Consider the following 27,077-nt stretch of genomic DNA (forward strand, 5'->3'; position numbering starts at 1 on the left):
ACAAAATATATCATTTCCTCTTTTTAGCTCTAATCCTTCCTAGTTCTCATTGATATATTGGTATACTGCTGCTGCCTTTACATGGAGTTGGGAATACTTATTAAAGTTGGATTTTAATCCTTTAAGGTGTTAGATTTCCTACCAATATATTTTATATTCCTTTCTGATGATGATGCCATTAGAAACTTTTAGATTCTACATTTGAAACAAATCTGAAGTAGAAGGAGAAAATGAAACAACAGGTACTCTGTCGCTACTACAAAATTAGTGACATCCAGAAATGGGAAAACACTGTGAAACATTGAGATAAAAAAATTAAAATAAAACGATGGAATAAGAACAATTCTTAAAAATATTTGTGAAACTAAAATGTATAGTTTAATGAAAAGCATAAAGAAACAGAGTGAAAATACCTACTTGCAACTGAACTGTTCTTAAAAAGACATTTTATTTTTAAAGTCAACGAAATTGCTCAGAAATACAAGTCTGAGTTTTGCTCACTAAGCTTATTAAATCCCATTGCTTAGCATTGGACTGAGTCAAGAAAAGTAGCCCATATATATTTATGGAGAAATATTACAGCACGTGTTCAGAAGCAGGGCTGTTTGAGAATCAATAATGAGCACAAACAAAGAAGGTTCTTATAAGCATCCAGTTTAACACTGGAAAATACCTAAAGACTGAATTGGCAGTGGAATCATCAAACAAAATTATACAACACTTGAGAGCAAGCTGGATTGCTATCCCATATAATGGAGAACAAGAAAAGAAATCCAAAGTGAGTGCATTTGAGTAATGAAGGTAAAAGTATGTTTCATGTACCTTGGGACACAAAATGCAGCTTCTGACTTTAAATTCATACTGTATAAAAAGCATGTTACACAACTGAGTATACAGCAAGAACTTATGGAAATAAGAAAAACAAACATTTTCAGAAATCATTTAGTGGTAAAAGAGATGAAAGGAAGTTTATTAGTGATCACTAAAAATGTTCTTGCTGATGAAGGCGGCACAAAGAGTGTATATAACAATCATTTCTTGTTTTTAAGGTGGAAAGGCAGAAAGGTAACCCATTTTCAGTAGAAATGAAGCTAGACAGGATGACCCTGAACTTTAAAGCTGCTACTGGGAGCAATGTTGCTATAATGAGCTGAAATTCAGAGTATTGGATAACATAGTTTTGAAGTTGCTAGTATTAAGCTTAATTACTTATAAAGGAGAAGAGGAAGCATTACCTTTCACAAAAGTTAAAGAAATGACCCAAGTTTCTTGGGAAGAAGCAGGCTAAACATACGTAAGCTAAACTGGGGATAAATAAAGCTAATGCATTCTGAAAATGAGACTTTATAAAAAGTGCTAATTAGACAATACTCTGATCTTAAAGAAAATGTGATATGTATAAGGGAATGACAAACACACATGCACATAATTGCATCCATGATCCCACAGTACACAAAATATGTACTATAAGAATTCTAGCATACACACACAAAAGTATATTTTAAAATAGTTTCATTGCTGCGTCACAAACAGAATGAGAAAATGAGACTATTTTTTTAAAGCTTCAGCAGTGTTCAGTACCAATTAAACTATTAATTAGCCACTAAATATGCTTCCTAATTGCATGACAAATTTAATATCACAATAAACAGTGCATGCTAACAATCCCTGAAATATGTAACAGATAAAATAGCTAGAAATAAGCTGGAAATTATGTATGTTGAAGAATACTACCTCCACAGCAATCATTCCATTTTATTAATAAATGTAAAATATATATATATATATATATATATATATATATATATATATATATATATATTTTTTTTTTTTTTTAAAGAAATCTTTTTCATGAACTCTAGATAATAAGAAGGTTATTAGTAAAATTATAATGACAAGTGAACTTCCCTGGAATTGCATGTCAAAAGATAATACAAAACAAGTAAAGAGGTCACACAGAAAAACCTAATGTTACACGTATAAACAACAAAAAAGACACTGGCAATCTGGAGACTATACTATGTGCAATACCTTTTTTTAGGTGAAAATTGATACATATTACAATATACTGCAAATACATAGATTAATACGAATACTAATGCAAGTGACATATATAATAATCCACATATACCATCACTAAAACAAGATAAATACAATATCACGTAGCAATGAAACCTGTTGACATGTTTTAAGTGCAACAGTTCATTACTCACTTGTAAAGCAAATGTTGGAGTGGAAAAATTCAAATGGTGGATAAGGAGTTACACCTGTTTATATTCTTTTATCACAGTGTGACAATTTTCCTTTTTCCAGCTCTCTTTCTCTTTTCTTAGTAATAATTCATTTGTTGAAGCTCAGCAATAATTGCAATCTATTACTGTTCCCCTTTCTATTGTATATTTAGTTATTATTTATTTTACATTTGTTGACCGGGATTGTCCAACTGAGCTGAAGAGCCCTTTTTCAGTGGATGCCCGGGGAGAAAAGCTCCAACATATTATACAATTTTCATTATAAATTAGCATTAAACATCAATGTTACAGGATTATTACAAGGCATTAAGTAGCAATACAATGTTATACAGTATCAATAATCAGGAGTAAAGCATAACTATTTCAAGATGTATAAAAAGAAATATGTCATTAATATGAGTATAGTTTTTGGGGTAGCGGTTATAAAACAGTTTTATCATGATGTAGTTGCATGAAGCCAAGACAATTACAACAGAATGCTTCTCTGAGGCAATTTGCTTAATAGATTTTAGAAGACAGTAGAAAGAGTAATCAAGGAAGATTAGAGAGATTTAGTGAGAAGAGTGAGTTAAGGGCAGAAAGTAGATTAAGGTATGAGAAGTAGGGGATGTTTAAAGAGGGAGAGTGCAGTGGCAGGACCAGAGACTTTTAAAGTGCTCTTTGGTGGCTGTCTTAAATTGTTTAGGATGTGTAAGGGTCCTGATTTCTAGTGGGAGCCTATTCCAGGCAATAGTAGGGTGATAGCTGTACATGTTGTGTCCAAATTTAGACTTGGGTTTGTAGATTTGTAGTAGGTCTTGGTTAGAGCTTCGGAGAGGTCTGGAGGAAGAAAATGGAGATGAGAGGAGATAGTGCTGGGCAGTAGGAAGGCTGGTACATGTTGTAATAAAGCCTTTTGGAAGTTATATAAACCAGTATCTATTGGTATAATTAGTCTGATGTGAAAACAAAATTTTGAGTTTGCTAGAAATTACTACCGACTTTCTCATCTCTTTTCACCTTTCATGACCCGGTCTTCTGTGGCTTCTGACACGTGTGGTTACTAGGCTGCAGCAAAGATTGCAGAGTGAGAATAAATCAAAGAAGCTTACCCAGTTGCAATGACAGCGTAGGCCTTTTTAGCTCGTTCATAAAAGGCAAATCTCTCAACTTTTTCCAGTGGTTTCTAAAAGACAAGATCGACAGAAAAATGGAAAATAAGCTAATGTCATTTTATGTCTTACGGTATTTTTAAGAGAACAGAAGACACTGTCCAAATATATTCTGTGGCCCTGCAAGGACCATGTTGAGGAACTAACATGCACATGCATTTAAGGCCAGACCAGTATTCTGCACCAACTGTTCTGATGGACCTCCTAATTAGCTGCAAAAAAAAATAAATAAATAAACAGTACGAGAATTACTCATTCTAAAGATTTAAACCATGTCTGTAATAATAGTGCCTACCGAAGAGACAGTTGTGTATCCCAGAGACAATCCCTTGTCTGGAGCAGGCTCAAAATCCTTGGAAAGCAAAGTTCTTTTATAACACAATTCAAGTGTAACTTAGACAACTGGATGGGGAACCGGAAATTCACCCCGTTTGGCAACTATGTCTCTAATGGACAAAAGCAGCCTGTAAAAGTTTCACTCCCAACCCCATGCTTATATCACCAAGGCTACCACAATTTGTCAGAGATTCAGGATGCATGGCTAGGCTTAAAATGTCGCAGTGGTCTTTAACCTAGTACACACCTATGAAACCTACAGGTAGAGTACTGTGTTGGGCTACTGAAATGAGGTTTACATTGTTTTTGAAGATGGTCTTATTACTAGTTGTTCTTAACTTGGATGGCAGAATGCTTCATTCACTGTTTAGGCAGGCAGAAGGTGCCCTATCACCTGTTTTCTAGAGGTCTTCTTTTTACGGCAATTTTGACTAGAAGATCGTGATATGCCTTTTATTAGGGATACAGGCAAGAAGGAAGAAAAGCCCTGCCATTCAGTAGTAGATTATTAGTGGATATTAGGTAAATTAATTTGATTTTATTTTCTAATGACATCTAATGTAGTCTACTGAATACATTGCAGTCTGTGTTTGAGATGGAAGTTGGGTGATGAATTTTGTTATTTTGCAGTAGATGAGTGAAAATTTTATTTGGTACAAATATATTTTTCCAATTTCCTACTGCTGTGATTCTGTAAAGTAGTTTGGGATGGCTAATATGTTGGCTTGGGCGTTTGGTATCCTGTATAATATGCATTTTCTTTTCTGTGTGTACTTTTATCTTTATTATGTGATTAGCATGATCTTCAACTCTAAGATTCCCATGACTGATTTCCTGGGCTGAGAGGATTTTAACCCAGTTAATACCACCGAGGTACAATTACTCTCTATTTTTTTGATCTTTATGTTGTGGGTAGGAATTTTCTGCCAAGCAGACATCTTGCTGTTTGAGCAAAATCATGAGTTTAGTTTCCTTTTTTTATTGATAGCTACCATGCTTTTTATTTATCCAGGAAAGTAGAATATTGACTCAGTTTTGTATTGGTTGAAGAGAGTGGATACATAGGTAGAAATTTGAAAAATAGCAGAATCATCTGCATGTTGCAATAATTTCAGGACTTAGGTAAGATGCATTTCATTAGTAAACACAAAAGCAGACCCAGGATATTGCTATAATTTGTATATTTTTTAATGACAGACGTGAAGTAGATTGCAAAGTTGTGGTGTGTCCTAAGTAGAGAGATGTAGTGGGTTGTCTTCTTTCTTTGTATTTGTGTATTTCCAATAAATAGTTTGCAAAGCTGTGTGCCGTATCTTAAGTTGAAAGATTTACTGGTCTATCATCTGTTTCTTTGCTGTTTCCAATCCTTACAATATGGATGATTTATCTTTATTTTCTTGATTGTTAATGTAGTATTTTAATTTTTCAGCTTGATTTGCTTTTAAAACTCATTTCCATATTTTATATTTCACTAAACAGATGGCTTCTCTTCTAGAGTCTTACAAGTCTTCCAGACTATGTTTCAACCACTGAGGAGCAATGTATATTATATAATATCATTCATTTATAGATGGTACTGTGAAACGAGTTTTGTGATAATGGGAAAATGTTATGGCATTATTGTGTTTTAAAAAGATAAATTGAACATGAAGCTACTTATTGTTTCCATTTGTAATGATTGCAAGCAGTTATTCTGCTCCACTGATTACAGCCGGTAGTTCCATCAGTAAAATGACTAACCAGTAAGGAAGACATTGAGACATACCTCACAGCCTTCAAGTAGTACAACTACCAGGAGGCCTGGAAATGTAGTAACTGTGTTAAAATCCTCTCAGCCCAGGAAATCAAGTAGCCTTTTAAATCATTTATGGACATGAGGAAACTGACTAAAAGGATTATGAGAAAGTAAAAACGACATTGTTAGCCACAGCTGATATTACATCTGAGACACAAGCTCAAATTCAAATGTTTCACAGATTCACATTTACTCCTTACAAACAGTTATGATCTCAATAACGTGATTTCAAACATGTACATAATTTAATGTTAGATCCTAGGATCATCATACTAAAAGCAAAATGACTGAAATGTTAGCCACCGACAAATTTAAGAAGGCTTTGCCTCTTACTTCAAAAAAGTAGGTGTTTCGAAGTGATCCTAAGGACATTGTTATGCAATGAAGCTAGTTTTAAAACTGAACAGTCTAAATCTATGGTAATACCTCTGTCAAATTCTGGTAACAAAAAGAAATTATCAACTACAGGCATTTTCTGTTTCAAATGTGACAAAAGTGTGCATGTAGCTAAGTGTACTAGTAATAATAAAACTATAGCACATGACAAATCTGCAACCAATGAAAAGCATGCTCCAAATAATGTTAGGCCTGTGAAATGTGATGAACTGGCTACTAGACTAGTTGAGACAACCTTCTGGTGTTCTGCTACTATGAAGTTCATTATGTGCAATGCCTTAATTGATAATAGGGAGCAGCAGGGACTTCTAGATTCAAGTAGCATGATCACATTTATAAAGGCATAATATGTGTGTAAAAGAAGACATTTCAGAAGACCTTTAAAGTAGTAGCCTGCAATCATGGAGAAAGGGAAAAGTATTCCATTACTGAAGATAAAATACAAATTGTGTTTGGGAAGGGAGTTCATTCTGTTGTTGTACTACCCAACATAGTACTTGATATAATAAGAGGAAAATATTCTTCCCACTTAAAAAATTTGTGGAGTCAGTGGAAAGAAAACAAACCTTTTTTTGATAGATCATCTTTGTGACACCCGTGCACTGGCCCAGTAATCAAGGAGCCTCAATCCTCACCACTAACACCAGTGAGGGGGTCCACATTGGGAAGGATAACAAATACACACACATGGCTAACAAAGTTTACAGATGACTGCAAACTAGGAGCCATAGTCGAGTCCCCAAATGATGTGGACATCCTACATTAGGGCCTCACTGAGACAGACGCCTGGTGTCAGAGGCATGGCCTCAAGCTCAAAGCCAAAAAATGAATTGTCATCCCCTTCGGTAAAAGCTCTGTACCCATGAACTACCAAATAAACGGCAGTCTACTTAATGCCAAATGTGTGATAAGAGACCTTGGGTAGTCTCTCCTTTGATAATCACATCATCACAGTAGTCAGGAAATCCTTCTATGTGGCACACCTCATCAGAAAAGGGTTCTCATTCAGGAAATAAGAGGTCATTGTTCCCCTCTACTCAGCACTCATTAGACCCATTATAGAGTACAATGCCCCATTTGGAATGTACCTCACAAGATATCTGCAGCAGCTGGAAAGACTACAGAAGTACCTCACAAAGAGAATTACTGGCCTCAGATGCCCTATATTGACCATCTCAAAAAACTTCAGCTTTACTCTGTAGCATATCGCCTACTCCAAGGAGATCTCTGCCTAACATATAAAGCTATGTTAAACCCAGAGCTGTTAGACATGCTACACCTTAAGAAATCCCAATCCCTCTGAGCTACACGCTCTAGGGACCTAAACCTTGTCACCACAATAAAGAGGACATGCTGGAGGGATAGATTCCTGTCCCAGAGACTTCTTATGCTCTGGAACAAGCTACCCATCTATGTCAAGCAAAGTTCCTCATTAGCACTCTTCAAAAAAAATCTTGATGAGTGGATGGGAAATAGGAAATACACCCCGAGGATCACTTCTGTGGCTCTGCTCGACAGGGGCACAGGAAATTAACTTTCTTTGGTGACGTAAGCCAGGGAACCTTGTTGGCTAGGCTTACTTAGGCCCTTGGGCCATTAGCCTAGTACCTACCTATGGACCTATGAACATTCAAGTACAACTTCCTTTAAGAGCACACAGAGATCACAGTCAGTCTGGGGCTGGTTTCTCCCTTTCTCTCCAGATCCCCAATAAGACTCCCCACTGGCACAGATATAGAATGGGGTTCTTAGCCAGGGTCCCAAGCCAAGTCCTCCTAGCACTCTCTCTGTCCAACCAGTGCTTCATGTCCCTGCCCAAGTAGCTGACACACACACACACACACACACACACACACACACACACACACACACACACACACACACACACACACTTTGAGATATGATTTATATACAACCACACAGACACTCCTGGGGAAGGCTGGCACAGGTTCACTAGCTGTGCCCCTTCTGTCCAGGCTATAGGGTAGTAATCACTGCCACCAAGACCCTTACTTAGCAGCTACTCTAAGGCCCTTACCAAAGGGTGCCCAATTATTACTGTGCAATAATCCAAATAGTAAGTGTGACTGAGGGCTAAAGCTATTGGAGTGGCTTGGCCAGGATCACTATATACATGCAATGTACTCTAGAGTTTAAATTATCTCTACACAAAACACCCACAGTTAAAAGGTTTTAAAATATTTAATAATAAATAATAAAAACAAAAGACAATACTTCTTACTACACAGCGCTAGTCAAGTGTTCAGCGGTCACAGGAAAATGCTTCACATAATACAGTAGAATAATTCTGACATCAATACAGAAAACAGCTAGACTAAACTTACTATTTTCTATGTATATCTAAGAGCAATCACAGTTCTAAATAAACTTACATATAGAGCAAAGCAGAGTACTGGTTAGTTGTTGTCAGCTTTAGACAAAATCCAAAATGCTCTCTCTCTATCTCTGAGATAAGTCCTTTAAATTGATAATACATCCTGCTGACTCATTTTCGATTAAATCATTCTTAACAATTATCTGGTTACCCAAGCTAACAGAAACTCAGGGTTTAACATAGTTTTGATCTTTCACCTGGTCAGGAAACCACAGTAATTAAAGACATTATACATGTAAAATCTAGCAATTAATGCTGGTCTCAAAACAATAGAAAGAATCTGCTGGTTCAGACACCACGGCTCTGAGTTTGAGATCAAACAGTCATACAAGGCTTGACTTATCAGCATTCTACCAGCAGAGCGCACTGTTGTTACATTTTTGATGGTCAGCATTTAACACCATTTTCTTCCATTTAAGAGAACAAGCCTGTGGCTTATATTAATATTTACAAATGACAGAACTATCTACAAAATTCTATCTAGCTATGCTGGCAGCCTTCACATATCTTCACAACCCCCCCCCCCGATAACTCAAGCTAGTTTTTCAAGTGTCTCTTGAGAAACGTTGCTTGAGAGGGTTAGGTCTATCTGAGTATACCTTACCCCATTCCCTGTCTTGACAGCCCATCTACATTGGCAATACTACTCCCACTGCAGTGCTGCACTGACATATCACATGCTTTCAACCCTAGGCCCCATCTTAGCAACTTGGCATTTTGCTGGATGGCTCTGTTTAACCATGTTAGGGGATTGTGATCTGTCACTACAGTGAATTTTCTTTCATACAGATAAGGCTGAAGTTTCTGCAGTGCTCAAACTATGGATAGACATTCCTTTTGTACAACAGATTAGCATTCCTCCGTGGGTTGAAGGCTATGGCTGAGATAAACCACTGGGTGCTCTTCTCCCTCTGAAGAAATCTGGCTAAGTACAGCTCCTACCCAATGGTTCGAAGCATCCATCTGCACAACAAATTCTTTGCTGTAATCTGGACTGACTAACACAGTGGGTCCTCCCAAATCTTCTTTAAGCTTCTGGAATGCTTGTTCACATGCTGTGGTCCACACTACATTATCTGGTCTGTTTTTTCTTGTCAGGTCTGTGAGGAAAGCTGCTATGGTACTATAACTGGGGACGAACTTTCTGTAGTACCCTGCTGTCCATAAGAATGCCCTCAACCTGCTTTTTTGGTAACAGGTGCAGGCCGTGCCTGAATGGCTTCCACTTCGGCAAGTTCTGGCCTGATATTACCACTCCCTACTCTATATGTCCAAGGTAAGAGACCTCTGTCATACCCAACTGACATATGCTTGGCTTAATGGTCAACCCTGCCCTCTGTAGTCTCCCAGCACCTCCCTGGCATGCTCTTGCCAGGAATGGCTGTAGATGGCAATGTCATCTAGGTAAGCAAGGGCAAAATCTCCTGCTCCTGCTAGGATATGATCTACCAGCCTCAGGAAAGGCATTGGGGCATTTTCATCCCAAAGGGCATTTTGTGAACTCATACAAGCCAAAAGGAGTCACAAAGGTTGACCCTTCTCTAGCATTAGGAGTCAAGGGAGATCAATGGTTGTAAGATACTTAGTCCCACCCAGCTGCTCTAGGGCCACATCTGTCCTAGGCATTCGGTAAGCATCTGACTCTGTGTGACTATTTAATTTCCTGTAGTCCACAAAGAACCTGGTGCTGACATCCTTCTTTGGCACCAACACCAGTGGGGAGGCCCAGGGACTGTTAGACTCTTGAATTACCTGTAGTTCCAACATCTCCTGTATCTCCTCCCTCAGAGTCTGTTTGACTCTCTCAGGCACCCTATAAGGGGCCTGTCTAATAGGCCTTTGGGGTTCTGTATCAACCTGGTGCTGCACTAGATAGGTGCACCCTGGTTTCCCACTGAACATGCCCCCAAACTCCTGTAACACTGCTAGGATTTCTTGAACCTGGGTAGGAGATAGCTGCTGGGACATTGTTACCCCTTTCACCAAGGTGTCTGTCCAAGCCTCCCTGAGGAGATCAGTCACCAGATCTCCCTCAGACTCCTCCTGCAATCCACTGCAAATACTTAGCACAAGGGCCTCCCTGTCATGATAAGGTTTCATTATGTTAACATGGTACAATTTGTGCTCCTGCCTCCTGCCTATCAGTTCTCCCAGGTATTTAACATGACTTGCCTCGCTTAACACCTTGTAGGGTCCCTCCCAGGCTGCTTGCAGTTTGTTGTGTCTGACAGGAATGAGAACCATTACCTGTTGCCCCACAGCATATTTTCTACCTCAACAATTCCTCTCATACCAGACCTTTTTCTGTTGTTGGGCTTCTGCCAGGTTCTTCTTGGCTAAGCCCATGAGTTCCCTGAGCCTTGTCCTGAGGTTTAGGACATATGCCACAATAGACTCCTTGTGAGATTCACACTTACCTTCCTACTCATCACGAATTAAATCTAGAGGTCCCCTCACCCTACGCCCATACAGCAACTCAAAGGGTGAAAAACCCGTGGATTCCTGGGAAACCTCTCTGTAAGCAAACAACAGATGGGGAAAATATTTATCCCACTCCCTCTTAAACTCGTCTGCAAATGTCTGTAGCATGGACTTGATTGTAGAGATTAACCTCTCAACAAGACCATTAGTCTGGGGATGGTAGGGGGTGGTCTTCAGGTGCTTCACCCACAGTACTGCCACAGTCAAGCCAGCAGGTCTGACATGAAATTGGCACCTCTGTCAGTCAGTATTTCTTTTGGGAAACCTACCCTGCTGAAAATCTCTAACAAAGTATTTGCCATCTTTTCTGCCTCAATGGAGGACAGAGCCACTGCTTCAGGGTATCTTATAGCATAATCTAGTACCACTAGGATATACTTTTTCCCTGTGGAACTTGGGGTACTCAGAGTCCCCACAATATCCATAGCTACCCTCTAAAATGGCTCCTCAATCATAGGCAAAGGCATCAAAGGAGCACTCACCTTGTCTCCTGCCTTGCCCACCTCTTGGCACTGCTCACAGGTCCTGCAGTACCCTGTTACATCTCTGGTAGAAATTCCAGGCCAATAGAAGTTCTGCATAATATGTCTCTTTGTATGTTTTATGCCCATATGGCATGCAAAGGGAATATCATGAGCTATGGCTAGAAGCAACAGACAGTAAGCTCTAGGCACTACCAACATCTGTATCCTCTCGCCTTCTAGCCCTTCCTCAGGGGTCCACTCTCTATACAGTAACCCTTTGACCCTTTGTCCCAGTATACAGATTCTCCCTTCCCTTGAGAATCAGGTACCTCACTAGCTACCTGCCTCAGGTCTTGCAGTGTGGGGTCTGAGAGCTGAGCCTGTCTCAGCTCTCTCTTTGTAACCCTTCCCAGCTCCCCTTCCACAGGAAGTCTGGCATCCTCTGACAGTGGTACCTCACTGTCAGCCAGGGTACTACTACTCACCTCTACCTTTGCAGTCACTCTGTCCAAGGGAACATCAGTACCTACAAGCAGCTGTGACTCAGCTTCAGTCACACTGCTACAGAATAGCTTCCTCCCTGAAGTAACCACCTCACCAGTCCTGGCTGCAAGTATGCAGTCTGTCTGGGTCTCCCCCAGGCTACCAGACCCACATGCTTGTCTCAAAGTCTGACTGAGTGTAACTGCATTAACACATAGTATTGCCTCATCAAAAATCCTTTCCTATTAGGACATCTGCAGGTGGTAGTTTGGTACCTCTGTTGTCTCAAAACAGCCTACTACTGGCATTTTGTCTTTCCCACTTACTGGCTTTCTCATCTTTTGTTCCCCACCTTGCCTCCATGGAGATCTATTTGCTACATGGCCCCACTGGTTGCATTCAAGACATTTAACCCTAAATCCTGGATGTATACCTGGACTAGTGGCTTCCCCTGCTACTGGCAGATTCTGTTGGAGCAGTCTGGGCTGTCCACCATGGGTTCCTTTAGATGCATGAGCAGTACTGGGGGTCCCTTTCCTGTGTGGGGATGCCCTGCTTACTAGGTATAGGTCTCCTTTCTTCCCAACTCATCTGAAGTAGCACATTGTCTATCAGCTAACTAGATCCTCATGTCCTCAGGCAAAGTGCTGAGGGCTTGTTCCCTCGCCAAAAGGTCTGCCAGCCCTTCAAAAGTGGTGACCTTACATCCACTCACCCACCTACAAAATAAGTGCTCATATCAGCAACATAATCACACACACTTTCATCTGCCTTGCATCTATGCTCAAAAAACTTTTTCCTATAAATTTCAGGTGTTAGCTTAAAAATTTCTAACAGACAATTCTTAACAGCATTATAATCAAAGTATTGATGATCAGAAAGTTGAGACAACACAGTTACAGCATTATCATGGAGTAAGGGGGTCAGGAACCGTACCCAGAGCCTTTGGTCAACATCATACTGTTTACATACCCTCTCAAACATATGAATGAAACTATCAAAATTATCCCCCTCTTTAAACTGCGGAAGAAATTTGCTGACCTTTTCTGCTTCTGGGGACCAGTTACTCCTTTCCCCATTACCTCCATGACTCTGGAAAAGACTCAGCATCTCCTTTTTGTGCTGCCTCTTCCTTTCCTTCTCCTCATCTTCCAGGCATAACCGTTTCTCATTCTCCTCAGCTCCAGGTGGATTTTAAGTACTCTGCAGAAAGGTTGAGTTGTCAATTCTCTGAGTGCTGTACACCTCCATGGCCAGTGTGATCATCCTCCTGATTGCTGTTTTCTGATGCAGCTGTGACCAAAGCTGCAATCATGCCTACCTTAGTCAGGTTTGCATGCACCAGTCCCTTGGCCTGGCACATCTCATCCAACTGATTCCTTGACAGCTTGCCATACTCCTCTGCTGACATGCTTGCCTGCTCTCCCTGACTAACTAAGCTAACAAAAGAAATAAAACAATTGTGATATGAACTCTGAATATTCACTGTGTGGCTGATTTAGAGTATGAAAACACCTTCAGTGATCACTGTATACAAGCTACAAGAATTCACTATCCACACCACTACAAGCCAATTGCCAACCAATTAATATGTGCTATGGGTATCCCACCACTGCCAAACAATTAATATGTGGCACCCGTGCACTGGCCCAGTAATCAAAGAGTCTCAATCCTCACCACTAACACCAGTGAGGGGCATCCACATTGGGAAGGATATCAAATACACACACAGTAAAGTACAATTTCCCTTAAGAGCACACAGAGATCACAGTCAGTCTGGGGTTGGTTTCTCCCTTTCTCTCCAGATCCCCAATAAGACTCTCCACTGGCACAGCTATAGAGTGGGGTCCTTAGCCAGGGTCCCAAGCCAAGTCCTCCTAGCACTGTCCAACCAGTGTTTTGTGTCCCTGCCTAAGTAGCTGACACACACACTTTCAGATATGATTTATATACAACCACACAGACATTCCTGGGGAAAGCTGGCACAGGTTCACAAGTTGTGCCCCTTCTGTCCAGGCTACATGGTAGTAATCACTGCCATCAGGACCCTTACTTATCAGCTACCCTTACCAAAGGGTGTCCAATTATTACTGTGCAATATTATTATCCAAACAGTAAGTGTGACTAAGGGCTAAAGCTATTGGAGTGGCTTGGCCAGTATTACTATATACATGCAATGTACTCTAGAGCTTAAATTATATCTACGCAAAACAGCCATAGTTAAAAGGTTTAAACATATTTAATAATAAATAATAAAAACACAAGACAATACTTCTTACTAGACAGTGCTAGTCAAGAGTTCAGAGATCACAGGAAAATGCTTAAAATAATACAGTAGAATAGTTCTGACATTAATACAGAAAACCGCTGGACTAAACTTAATATTTTCTATCTATATTTAAGAGCAATCACAGTTCTAAATAAACTTACATATAGAGCAAAGCAGAGTACTAGTGAGCTGATGTCAGCTTTACTATTTTCTATGTACAGCTAAGATCAATCACAGTTCTAAATAAATTTACATATAGAGCAAAGCAGAGTACTGGTTAGCTGTTGTCAGATTTGGACAAAATCCAAAATGTTCTTTCTCTGTCTTTGAGAAAGTCCTTTAAATTGATAATACTTCCTGCTGACTCATTTTAGATTACATCATTCTTAATAATTCTCTGGTTTCCCAAGCTAACAAAAACTCAGAGTTTAACATAGCTTTTATTTTGCACCTGGTCAGGAAACCACAGTAATTAAAGACATTATATATCTAAAATCTAGCAATTAACTCTGGTCTCAAAACAATAGAAAAAATCTGCTGGTTCAGACACCACGGCTCCCAGTTTCAGATCAGTCATACAAGGCTTGACTTATCAGCTTTCTACCAGTAGAGTGCACTGTTGTTACATTTTTGATGTTCAACATTTAACACCATTTTCTTCCATTTAAGAGAACAAACCTGTGGCTTATATTAATATTTACAAATGACAGAACTATCTACAAAAATTCTGTCTAGCTAGGCTGGCAGCCTTCATATATGTTCACAATCTTATCCATGTTGTAAGAGGAATGCACAAGTGAATAATTCATTATACAAATCCACAGATCTGAAAAGAAGAAGTCACTCACTGAAGGAGGGTATTTCAAATAAATGATGTTAGGAAATATGGAAAATGTAGGATCTAAGCAAAGTTTGAAACTTTCTGTAAAGTCAAAACTGAAAGACTAAAAAGGAATATTTTTAAAGCAACAATTGAGTGACTATGAGGAAAATGTAATAAGAATAACTACATTAGTCACACACACACACACATGTATATGTGTGTGTGTGTGTGTGTGTATATATATATATATATATATATATATATATATATATATATATATATATATATATATACACATGGGATCTGGACACATGCGCGACTAGCATATGTCCGAATCACAAAACATCGAGCACACATACATGAAAGCGCTTAACGTCGACAAGCGCTTCCATGCATGTGTGCCTGTTTTGTAGATCAGACTACAGTTTGGGTAAGGGAAAAGTCCCTTTTCCCCACTGTAGTGTTATCTCGGAGTGAGAATAATAAAGTAGGGGTGTGTGGGGGGCACAACCCCCACGTGGGGAGTGCAGGGGGGTAAAGCCCCCCTGCAGAAATGTAGATTTTTTTTCTTTTTGAACTACACATACACAGAAGCGCTTTTCGATGTTAAGCGCTTTCGTGTATGTGTGTTCGATGTTTTGTGAGTCGGACATATGCGAGTCGAGCATGTGTCCTAGACCCATATGCACATATATATATATATATATATATATATATATATATATATATATATAGTCTACTAACTTCGAATGTCATACGGCTGGGATCATATGATCGAAGTTTTAAAACTTCGAACATTCAAAAAAAAAAGCAAATTAATGCACTCCCCACTATTAAAGTATACCAACTCCAAGATCGCACTACAGCGAGGAAAAGATAATATTCCCATTCCACGCTGTATGGCAATCTCCGTTTAAGTGTTCAAAGTTTTAAAACTTCGATCATTTGGTTTCAGCCATATGAAATTCAAAGTTCTGAAACTTCGATCACTTAAATGGACCCATATATATATATATATATATATATATATATATATATATATATATATATATATATATATATACTTAGTTATTTAATTATAATGTCTGACCGGGAACATACCCATTTTTGTAGAAGGTCCAGGGGAAAAAAGATCCAACAACAAACACATTAGCTATTCAGAATTTACATAGCATAGCAATTCTGCACTTACAATTGTAATTTTGTACACATGTCAGTCTAAGAATTACATACATAATGTCAATTATACAGAATGAGAAAACACAGGTTGAACACATCTATGATTCAAACATTTGTATACATATTAGAAGTTATAAAGAATGAGAAATACAGGCTGGAGAACTGTATTTACAAAGTAATAGGGTAGGAATTAGTAAGATGTTTGATTAGTCAGGAGCCAGAACACATGAGCATATCCATGAGATGAATTTTAGGTAAGTTTTGAAGATGTAGAAATGTTTAGTTTGTTTCAGTTCTGCTGGTAGTGATCTCCAGATGTTAGATACACTCTCACAGAAAAGTGCATCACCATGAGAGCTGTTTGACTTTAAGGTTATATATTATAATTCTCGAAGATTAAAGCTGCTGATACCACCAATCTTTATAAAAACAACCATAACTTATAGGTTCTTCTTATTGCTGTATTCTCTTTTCCATCTTCACAATCCATATCTCTGATTCTTTCTATATCACTAAACAGGGCTCCATGCAACTGTAAATTACTTTACATCTACTGTCTTATTTCACTCCTTGACTTTTTCTGACTATCAACATCGATGCGGCATATGTTTTTTTAACTAAGATTGTTGCCTTACTATTGTTATGATGTATAACCTGATTATTTGTGACATAACTCTGTAATGTACGTCTACAAAATTCTTGTTTAATGCTGTTTTTTTTCTAACTATGTATAAGACAAAATTATATCTTCCTATGTTAATATGTTTAATATTTACTGTATTTTAACATTTCTATTGGAGCTTTTTTCCTTAGGTCTCTGCTGAAAAAGGGCATCTGCCCAGTCAGACTGACCAGGTTAACAAATGTCAAATAAATAAATAATAAAATTATGATATACAAAGACACCTACAGCAAGTTCTTCCAAGCTTACTCTCGTTAACCAAAGTACTAATAACACAGACTGTTATCTTTCTGTCCTTAAAGGAATGGATACAACTTAGCAGAAAACATTTCATTTAAATAAACATCAGTCTACTTACTAAACAAAAAGTGTGCCCAGAAACTCAAAAACAACCACCTGAAGCAAATTTTATTGCTTTCATTCGTTTAATGTACAAACTTCTGAAGAAGCTTTGGACGGTTGTTTTTGAGTTTCTGGGCACAATTTCTGTTTATTGAGTTTATTATTTGTACCTTCCATTGGTTTCGAAGTTTTTTTGTTTGATTAATCTACTTACAATAGACTTGTCATAGCTCTGGAAGCTTTGCATATTTGTTCCAAATAATCATCCTGCACTTGAAACGTATTGCTATGTGTGAGAAGGACATACATTCTGCATTAGATGGGGACTAGAGTAAAGTGTTCTGTAATTTAACATTAGGTGAACAACAAGCGCTACAAGAATTAAAAGAAATGTCATCAATTCAGATCCACCCAGCTGATAAAGGGGTAGGATTGTTGCTTTGGATAAGACATTCTATCTTGAACAGATGTATGCAATGTTGAGCGACTTGAATATTTTTGTCCCACTTTCCAGTGCACAAGTGTCTGGTATTATTGAGAGATTGACATTTTATTTACATGATATGCTTATGACCAAGACAATTATGGAGGAATTATTTAAGTATTTTACTGTATAATATCCTTTAATAGCTATCTTGTATGGATTACCTAAAATACTTAAGGATAGCCATTGCCCTCCCATGCACCCAGTTGTTTTGAGCCAGGGATGGGCAACAGAACCTTTGTCTAGTTTTATAGATAAGAGCTTATAATCATTCGTAGACACAGTAGAAACTGTGCTCAGAGATACTAAGAGCTTTTTAAAGGAGTTGTTTGATGTGACCCAGACTATTGTGAAAGAGAAGAACCTAATTTTTGTAACTCTTGATGTAGCCTCACACTTTACAGTGATCCCCAGTGATTGAGGTATAGACAATGTTAGGTTAATTTTACTGAGAGACAAAGTGTTTTCTAGTGAAAAAATTGGGTTAATATGCTCACTTTTGGAACTGATCTTGGAGAACAATGTTTTTACATTTAATGAAGAGTTATTTTTACAAAAATGACGTGGAGATGGACACAGCTTGTGCCAACAGCTACACAAACCTAGTACTTCCAAATGTGAATTTGAATGTGTATTACATAATAATGATTTCTGTGAACACATAGTTTGCTATAAGCAATTCATGGACAACATTGGTTCACTTGATTTGTTAGAGGTTTATTGAGTATTTACACTCTATGACATCCTTTTTAAAATTTAACTATGTCCACTTACATGAGTCCATTGATTTTTTTTTTAGCTATGACTATTACAAGGGATTTGATTGGAAATTTTAGTACAGGGGTTTATAAAAAGAAATGAATAAAGAACTTGTTGTTACGTAAGACAAGTATGCACCCATGTCATGTACCCAGGAATGTGGTAAAGGGACAAGTATTAAGGATTATGAGATTACATAGTGATAATATAGCCCTTGAGCAAGCTTTGCTAGATCTAAAGAGGAACTTTCTTGACAGGGCTATGATGAGAAAGAAATAGATGGTTGTGTAAGTGCTTTAAGATCTGAAAGACACACTGTAGGGAGACCATATTTTTCAGATACCGAAAGAAGTTCAGATCCTCTGACATCTGGGAGAGGTAATAGGAGTGATGTTAGACTTACTTTAACTTACTCAAGTAATGTAAATGTGATTTGTGAGATTGTTAAGAGAAACTGGGCAATTTTATGTATAGATGACAAGCTCAAACAGCTGGTAAGTGATAGACCAAAATTTAGTGTTTAGAAACAGTATGTCTCTGAAGAGACAGCTTTGCTATAAAATATATAAAAATATGAGGAAAAAATTATACACCACCTTCTCAGCATGAAGGAACTCTTCCATGTAGGAGATGTAAAGCTTGTAGATTTATTTATGCAAGGTATACTTTTTCTTGCATCCTACACAAGGTTTTACAATTGAGACATCATTTTATGCAGATTGCACTATGAAAAATTTAGTTTATTTTGCATTTTGTGTAGATTGTTTTGTGTTCTATGTGGGTAAAATGAAAAGGCTTTTTAAGGATAGAGTTGTAGAACATGTGAATGACATCAAAAATAAGAAATTGAGCAATGCTTTAGCGCAACATGTATCTGACTTTGGTCAGAAACATAGTTTTAAATGTGTTGCCTTACAGCTATTGAGTCCCAATATAAGAGGTGGTGATTTCTAGAAAATAACTAAAATGAAAGAGCAGAGCTGGATTATTTATTTAAATACATATAAAATATACTGGTATAAATGAGCATGTCTCCCTAAAACCAGTTATGAAGGCTCGACTACTTCCACATTGAAATGTATTTTTTTTAATTTAAATGTGTATTCTGAAAAGTTTTTTAGTTATTTTTCTATAGTGTTTTACTTGTTTTGTATTCATATGAGGTTACTGTTTCAGTGTCAGTGTTTATGATGTTTTATACACCTGCTATAGTAATTTTGTTAAAAACTAGTTGATTGGCTAGTTAGGGTTTTAAATGATGGTGAGGCAAGCAACTCTTATTAGGTTTGAAGAAACCGTCTGAAGACTGTGAAAGCACTTACCTTGTGTATTTTTGTTTATATAAAAATATTTCTTTTTATTTAGCCGTGATGATCACACTTTTTTGTTTCTTTCATTTTACTTTGTTGTTAAAATCTTTACCAGCTTATTAGAATTTGTTTTTGGTTAAAGTTTATTTACACAACTATTCAAATTTTTTGTCACTTGTATTCTTCTATTTGTCAAGAACCTCCATGATATGCTAATATATATATATATATATATATATATATATATATATATATATATATATAGATCTAGGACATATACTCGACTTAAATCACCAAATGTTAAAATCACGCTCACTAATCACCGAAAAGTAGTACACTCGAAAATATACATTAACGAATATCAAAACACCGAAAACAATAAAATGTCAGAGAAGTGCAGAAACACCCCAGTGTTCTGATTACTGCTCAAAAATAGTGATGCTGAGCCCAAGTTATAAATAATATATATCCATCTTCTGTTATCTTCACAGATATGGCAATTTCAGAAACATTCAAATATCAGAAGTGCAAGAAAACATTTCTTAATTTCCGTTTAAATTTTTAGCAGGTTAGCGACAGCTTTTATATACTGCATACTTGTATAATCTTTGTTTTGCAATATAACTTGAAATGGAAACGGGAATACTATTTAAAGGAAACTGACCATTTGAATTTCTATACCGATTTTTGGTTAATGGTAATTCTATGAATTGCGTTTTCATGCATATTACAATTTGGGTTATAGTGAGCATGATTTTAACGTTCAGTGATTTGTTAAGTTGAGTATATGTCCTAGATCCATATATATATATATATATATATATATATATATATATATATATATATATATATATATATATATATAAACATTTTTATATACGATAAATGTTTCTAAATTCTTAAGCAATCAGAGCTTCATAACACTGTCTGTCAAGCAGCACTAATAACACTGATAGTTTTATACAATTTCATGAATATACTGCAAAGTGAAAGTGCACTTTCACAAATAATTCCATATTTTTTACAAACCTAAAGTCCCAACTATTCTCAGCAAGTGTTGCCTACACATTTGCATTTTTGGTACCAGAATGAAGAAGTTTAAATGAAAAGCAGCAAAATATTCATGAATAGAATGATCGAGAAAAGAAACAGAGCCTAAAAAAACATTTATTCTGAAATGTTAGAATAAATGCTCCAATAGAAAATGGGACCATGGTAAGGGTCATCTTATTTACAGCACAAAAGATATTAGCTTTAGCTGTTAAATGTTGGGTCATAATAAAACACAATGTTAAGGTAGCTGGAAAATTGGCTTGATCTATCTCTGACTTTTACAGAACAGCAAAGAAAGCAAACTGAAAAGCCCATGCACTGCTGCAAATCTATAGTAGGGCATTCAACCTTCTAAACAGAAGAAGGTGCTTGTTGAAACTTTGAAATATGTACCTCTATTCAAGAATAGTATTATTTCTGAATACAAAAGCCTTATAGTGACTTCTTTATACTATGCCTAAATATTAGAAGTATATCCAACAAAGTCCATGAACTCCATGCCACCATAGACTTGTACTCCCCAGATATAGTCATCCTGACAGAAACCTGACTAAAACCTCACATTACCAGTGAGCAAATACTCCCTACAGGTTACGGCATACTAAGAGTAGACTGGCTAAACAAAAAAGGAGGTGGTGTAGCTATAATATTTAAACAGCATCTAAACATCCAGATCTTAAAATCATCAGCTCCACAAATAGGCAATGAAGAAATAATATATACCAACCTCAAAATTAACCAAAACAAAACCATCAATATAACTGGATGCTACTTCCCACCTGGCCAAAACATCCCTCCCCTAGAAAACCTCCTCAGCTGGACTACCCACCATCTCCCCCAAGAAACTATCATCTTAGGTGATTTCAATATTGACTGGCAATCCTGTTCTGGCAACAATCCAACCCATCATGTACACCTTCATGGCTTCACTCAACTAGTCCAGTCACCAACCAGGATAAATAAAAACTCCACCAAGCACACTACCCTGGATTGGATACTAGTCAGTAAGAGCCCCCAGTCATATATAACAGGCTGCTTATCAGATAGCCTCAGTGATCACTCCCCAACATTCCTACTCAAAAATACCTATACCAAGCTAAACCTGTCATCTACCGTCAAATACGTAAAAAACTAAACTTTAACCCACTCACATTCATCTCATACCTCAAAGAATGTAACTGGCATCCTCTAAACTACCTCAGTCTAGATGACACAGTTGAATTTTTTAATACTACCTTCCTGAACATCCTTAATTACCATGCCCCCATAAGATTCTCCAGAACCAAAGCACAACCCTCCCCATGGCTACAGAAAACCACTAAGTCAGAAATGAAAAACAGGGATAAAGCCTGGGAGCACTGGCGCAAAACCAAAACCCCCTCAGCTAGACAGAAATTCCTAGAACTATGCAATAGAGTCAAAAAGCTAATAAAACAGGACAAATCCCAATACTACCAGTCTGCCCTAGACTCCTCACAACACAGCCCCAAACAAATCTGGTCCTCCATAAACTCCATCCTCCACCCAGGTAAAGTCAGTACCCCTCCTCCTAACATCCCTCACTCCTCAGAAAATATTGCTACCTCATTCAACACACACTTCACCCAAACCATACTATCACTAGCTAAACAACACAACCCCCCTCCCCTCCAACCCACACCTTCAACTAGTAATCTCCCCACTGCCTTCTCTTTTTCTCCTGTACCTACCCCCAACATAAAAAACTCTTAACTAAACTTAAACCCACCAAATTAGCAGCAGACAGCCTCCCAAGTGAATACCTACAAATCGCAGCTGATGCTCTGGCCTACCCAGTATCCATCTTGATTAACCGATCTCTGTCAGAAAGTTACGTTCCCACACTGTGGAAAGTATCACATATAATTCCCTACCACAAAGGCGGACCCTCCACAGAACTAACCAATTACCACCCCATAGCTATTCTCTCTCCACTCTCCAAAATACTAGAGAGATGCATACACTCTCAGGTCTCAGACTACCTCCTTACTAACAACCTCCTTTCCAGTACTCAGCATGGTTTCCGACCAAACCATAGCACCACCACTACCTTACTCTCCTTTACTAACACTATCCTTCAGCATAAAAACAATGGCTATCTCTCCTCTGCTACTTTCCTAGACCTATCTAAAGCATTTGACATGGTCCCACACAAAAAACTTATCTCTGTCCTCAATAGCCTATCCTTCTCACAATCGGTCACCAACTGGTTTCAGAGTTACCTGTCTGACCGCCAACAATCCGTTGTATGGCAGAATGACATATCTCCCCAACTACCTGTCTCCATAGGGGTTCCCCAAGGATCCATCCTTGGACCCCTACTCTTCTCTGTTTACACCAATAATCTAGCCTCTGCCACCAAACATGGCACACTCATACAATACGCAGATGACTCGACCATCATCTGCTCAGCTCAGTCCCTACCAAAACTGTAAAAAGTCACACAGGAAGCTTTTTGAAACATGGTTATCCGATGCCCGATTAATACTCAACCCAAACAAAACTAAACTACTCATCTTCCAACCCACCAAACATACTCAAAACAACTCTCACTTTAACATCACGGCAAAAGACAACACCACTATATACCCAACTGAACACACCAAATTGCTAGGAGTGGAAATAGACAATAAACTAAAATTTGACATTCAGATATCCATGACTATAAAAAAAGTCCACAAAAACCTAGGAGCGTTATACAGAAATAAGCAATTTCTCACCAAAGCAGCAAAGATTTCAGTAGCAAATTCCCACCTTATCTCCACCCTACTTTATGCCTCTCCAATATATACCAACCTAAGGCAATGTGATCTAAACAAGCTAGAGACCTGCTACAACAAAATCACCAAATTCGCCACAGGGGCATCCTACTGTAGTCACCACTGTCTCTCACTTGCTGAACTGGGCTGGCTTGAACTCCCTCACCTCCTTCAGTGGTATCAACTCTCACTCGCCCACAAACTAGTAAACCATCCACTAAATGTCCCATCCCTCCAGAATCTACTTTAACCCTATCACACCACCAGACCACTAAGATCCAGCAGCAAAAATCACTTGCAGATCACTAAAGCCAATAACTCTGCTGGTGAAGCACTAATCTCTTGCGCCATAGCCAAATTATGGAACTCACTCCCACCCACAATTACCTCCATACCATCATGCACCCACTTCAAAACTTTACTAAAAGCGCAACTAAAAACATGCTGGCTATGCCCTTGCAACTCCCACTGTAATATCATCCATCCCATCCAATCACTACCTTTCTTTCCACTCCACTAACTACCTTGATTATAGCAAGCTTAGATGCTCATAAGCCAGTACTTATTATACAGCACAAACTACTTCTTCTTGTAACATTTTTTAATGTCTGGTATGCACTTCACACATAAAGATTCTAGTTGTCTACTGATGTACTATGTTCTTCATCTGTAAATATGTTGTAAGTAATTGCTATGTAAATTGTTAATCACTATGTAATCCAATGTAAATACTGTCTGTTTATTTTAACTGTGGAGCTTTTCTCCCCGGGCCTCCACTGAAAATGGACCTACGTCCAGTCAGACACTCCCAGTCAACAAATTTAAATAAATAAATAAATAATAAATAAATAAATTATAGGTCAGTCTCTATAAAGTCTGAAGTTGCATTTTAAACTTCCCAACAAAAGGGCACTACTGGTTTTCAGTCTCAGAGCCAAGTTCCTGATATACACTTATGTATACAGTTTGAGAAATAACCACTGTCCCATTTTTGGCAAAAACTAATTTCACTGTTGCTGTCAGGCTGGCACAGTGGTCTAGAAATCAGCACCACTGCCTCAGGGGATTCACTTCTCCAACTCAGTTTCCAGCTGTACTGCCTTCTGTATGAAATCTGCACACTCTTAGTGCAGCTGCACTGGTTTTCTCTTTTGTTTTGTTTTTTTTTTAGCCAAAACTGAATTTGCTTACCTTGTTAGGCATACTTTGCAGAGCTTTCTATAATAATATGTATGTTTTCAGTAAGTTCAAGGTTTTTAAGTACGTCTGCTTCATTTTCTTCCAACATCCAAAGACATATAGGTAAATTGTTGATCCTATCAGTTGCCCATAGATGTGTGTGTGTGTGTGTGTGTGTGTGTGTGTGTGTGTGTGTGTGTGTGTGTGTGTGTGTGTGTGTGTGTGTGTGTGTGTGTGTTTTGTGCACGAGCATCTTGTGATGTAGTGATGCCCTATCCACAAATAATTTCTCTTCCTTGTGCAAAATGAGCATCAGCATGGGTTTCAACCTGACCCTAAACATACATACAAAGTTTCAGAAAAAGAATAATGTCAATGAAAACAAATTAACTAGTGTCATCTTCCTCCTAATCCTCTTAGCCTTAGTTTTAACATTTGCTATACCCACATTATCATCTCAGTGCAACAATAAACTTTACTCTGTTCTCCACCTCAACGTCTGTAAGAACATCCCTGCAGTTTTGAAAAATTTACTTACACTGGTTAAATTTATCACAATCCTTAAAATATACCCCGAGATTCATTAAACACCATGTCTGTGTAAGCGCAGCTGTAGCAGTATCATGCCTTGCATAATATGCGGCCATGAATACCACTGAGTAAAGGGGGTGTATCTAACATGCCCCCTGCACTCAGAAAGTGCCGTACAGCACTTCTGAAAAGCATTTCAGTGTCCGCGCTGAAATGAAATAATTTGAGTATTTCAGTGTCTGTGGACAGTGAAATAGATAGGGGGGCAAGAAACAGTGCATTGTAAAAGTGCCGTATGGCCATAGCCATCAACTATACAGGTTTCTGCAGAATGTCCAGATGCCTGCTTCATATACTTCTCAACCCCCAGAGCAAGAAAGCTGTACAAAGCCATAAATAATGGGGGGGGGGGGCAAAGGCACAAAAATAGGGAAAGTTTTTAAATATTGCACTGAGAAACCTGGAAAGCTGATAGAATAAATGGTTTGCAGTAGCACAGACTTCCTGAAGGGTATGAAGACTGAAACACAAATGTCTGCCATGTCAAAGTGCCGTACGGCCATAGCCATCAACTGTACAGGTTTCTGCAGAATGCCCAGATGTCTGCCTCACATACTTCTCAACCTCCTAGAGCAAGAAAGTTGTACAAAGAATTAATAATGGGGGACAAAGGCACAAAAATAGGGACACTTTTTAAATACTTCACTGACAAACTCGGAAAGCTGACAGAATAAAAGGTCTGGATTAGCAAGGACTTCTTGAAGGGTATGAAGACTGAAACACAAATGTCTGTCAGTATGTTCTGACTTTACACCCCGAGTGATTTGCCAATGATTTGTTAGAAAACCACAGTTACGCTTCCTAACTTTATAAGATCAAAATTAAAATCTGTCCCTATGTGTCCATTTACAATCTCCTTTACTGTGACTGACAAAGAGTACTGATACATGCAAATAAAGTGGGTTTATGAATTTGTTTTCTCCATTCTGAGATATGATTAAGCGTAGCTGAGCAGGTGTGTGTGTGTTATGGCCCTCTGCTCAGCATTGCTGAGATATCCCATAGGAGATAAATAAAAATATACAGCTGAAATCCTCACACCCGATAGCATAGTGTTTAGAGTGCCAGCTTTGCATGCAGGCATTCATGGTTCAGGTTTCAAGACAGGCACTTTACTTTTACATGGGAAAGCAGTGTTAAAATTATTTCAATTTTAAATTATGTAGTAATTGATATTTGTCAACCAGGGTAGTGTAGTTTGGTTAAAATGTAAGCATGAGTGCATATGACATGTGAAATCACCATTTATACACAAGTGTCCAATACAATATAGTCACACCCCATGGTAATGTAATGAAAGCACATAGAGGGATGTCATGCAAAGTAAACCATATACACTTACTGATATGTCAGTAACGATTAATGAAGTCATTATCCTGATATTATTTTAAAATGAAAATTGAGCAATGGTAAGCAGTGCACAGCTATGCTTAGTCAGTGTAAGCAGTGCTTAAATGTGAATGCTAAGCAGCAGTCAGCTCAGCTAAACAGATTTGCACACTGTTAATCAATGCTCAGCAATTATCCCTTTAAGCACTGTTCAACCCAGTCTTGTGTTAACCTTTGCTTTCCAGATTGTAGTATTTCAAAGGAGTAATACACAGTACAATAACTATTTGTTGTGCATGAATTTCAGGATTACAAAGTCAGACTGCCCAATCCAGAGAGTACTAGTCAGAAATCAGTCAAGCAAGAAACAGCAGTTCCCAAGTAGCTCATTGTGATGGTAAACAGCATTGATGTTCCTTTTAGCACATCCAGACATGGTTCAAATCCATGGAGTGGTACTGAGATGTGTGCATATATACACAACAGAAGCCCTGAATATTTGTAGAAACAGTCAGAAAGTGTTAACAGATGTTTTCCCCACAGGTCT

The 27,077-nt window shown here is 38.0% G+C and overlaps 1 protein-coding gene across 2 annotated transcripts in view; it reads right to left on the bottom strand.

Annotated features, from left to right (window-relative positions):
- FUOM (fucose mutarotase) overlaps nt 1-27,077 on the bottom strand; it is a 400,356-nt gene that overhangs the window by 76,254 nt on the left and 297,025 nt on the right. For both annotated transcript variants that reach the window (XM_044056791.1, XM_044056790.1), the window contains one exon: nt 3,344-3,417. In XM_044056791.1, the coding sequence (XP_043912726.1) occupies nt 3,344-3,417 (74 nt within the window). The remainder of the gene's footprint in view (nt 1-3,343; nt 3,418-27,077) is intronic.

The sequence above is a fragment of the Protopterus annectens genome, chromosome 14.part0 (genome assembly GCF_019279795.1).
Source record: "Protopterus annectens isolate FY-2018-M chromosome 14.part0, PAN1.0, whole genome shotgun sequence".
Lineage (NCBI taxonomy): Eukaryota > Metazoa > Chordata > Ceratodontiformes > Protopteridae > Protopterus > Protopterus annectens.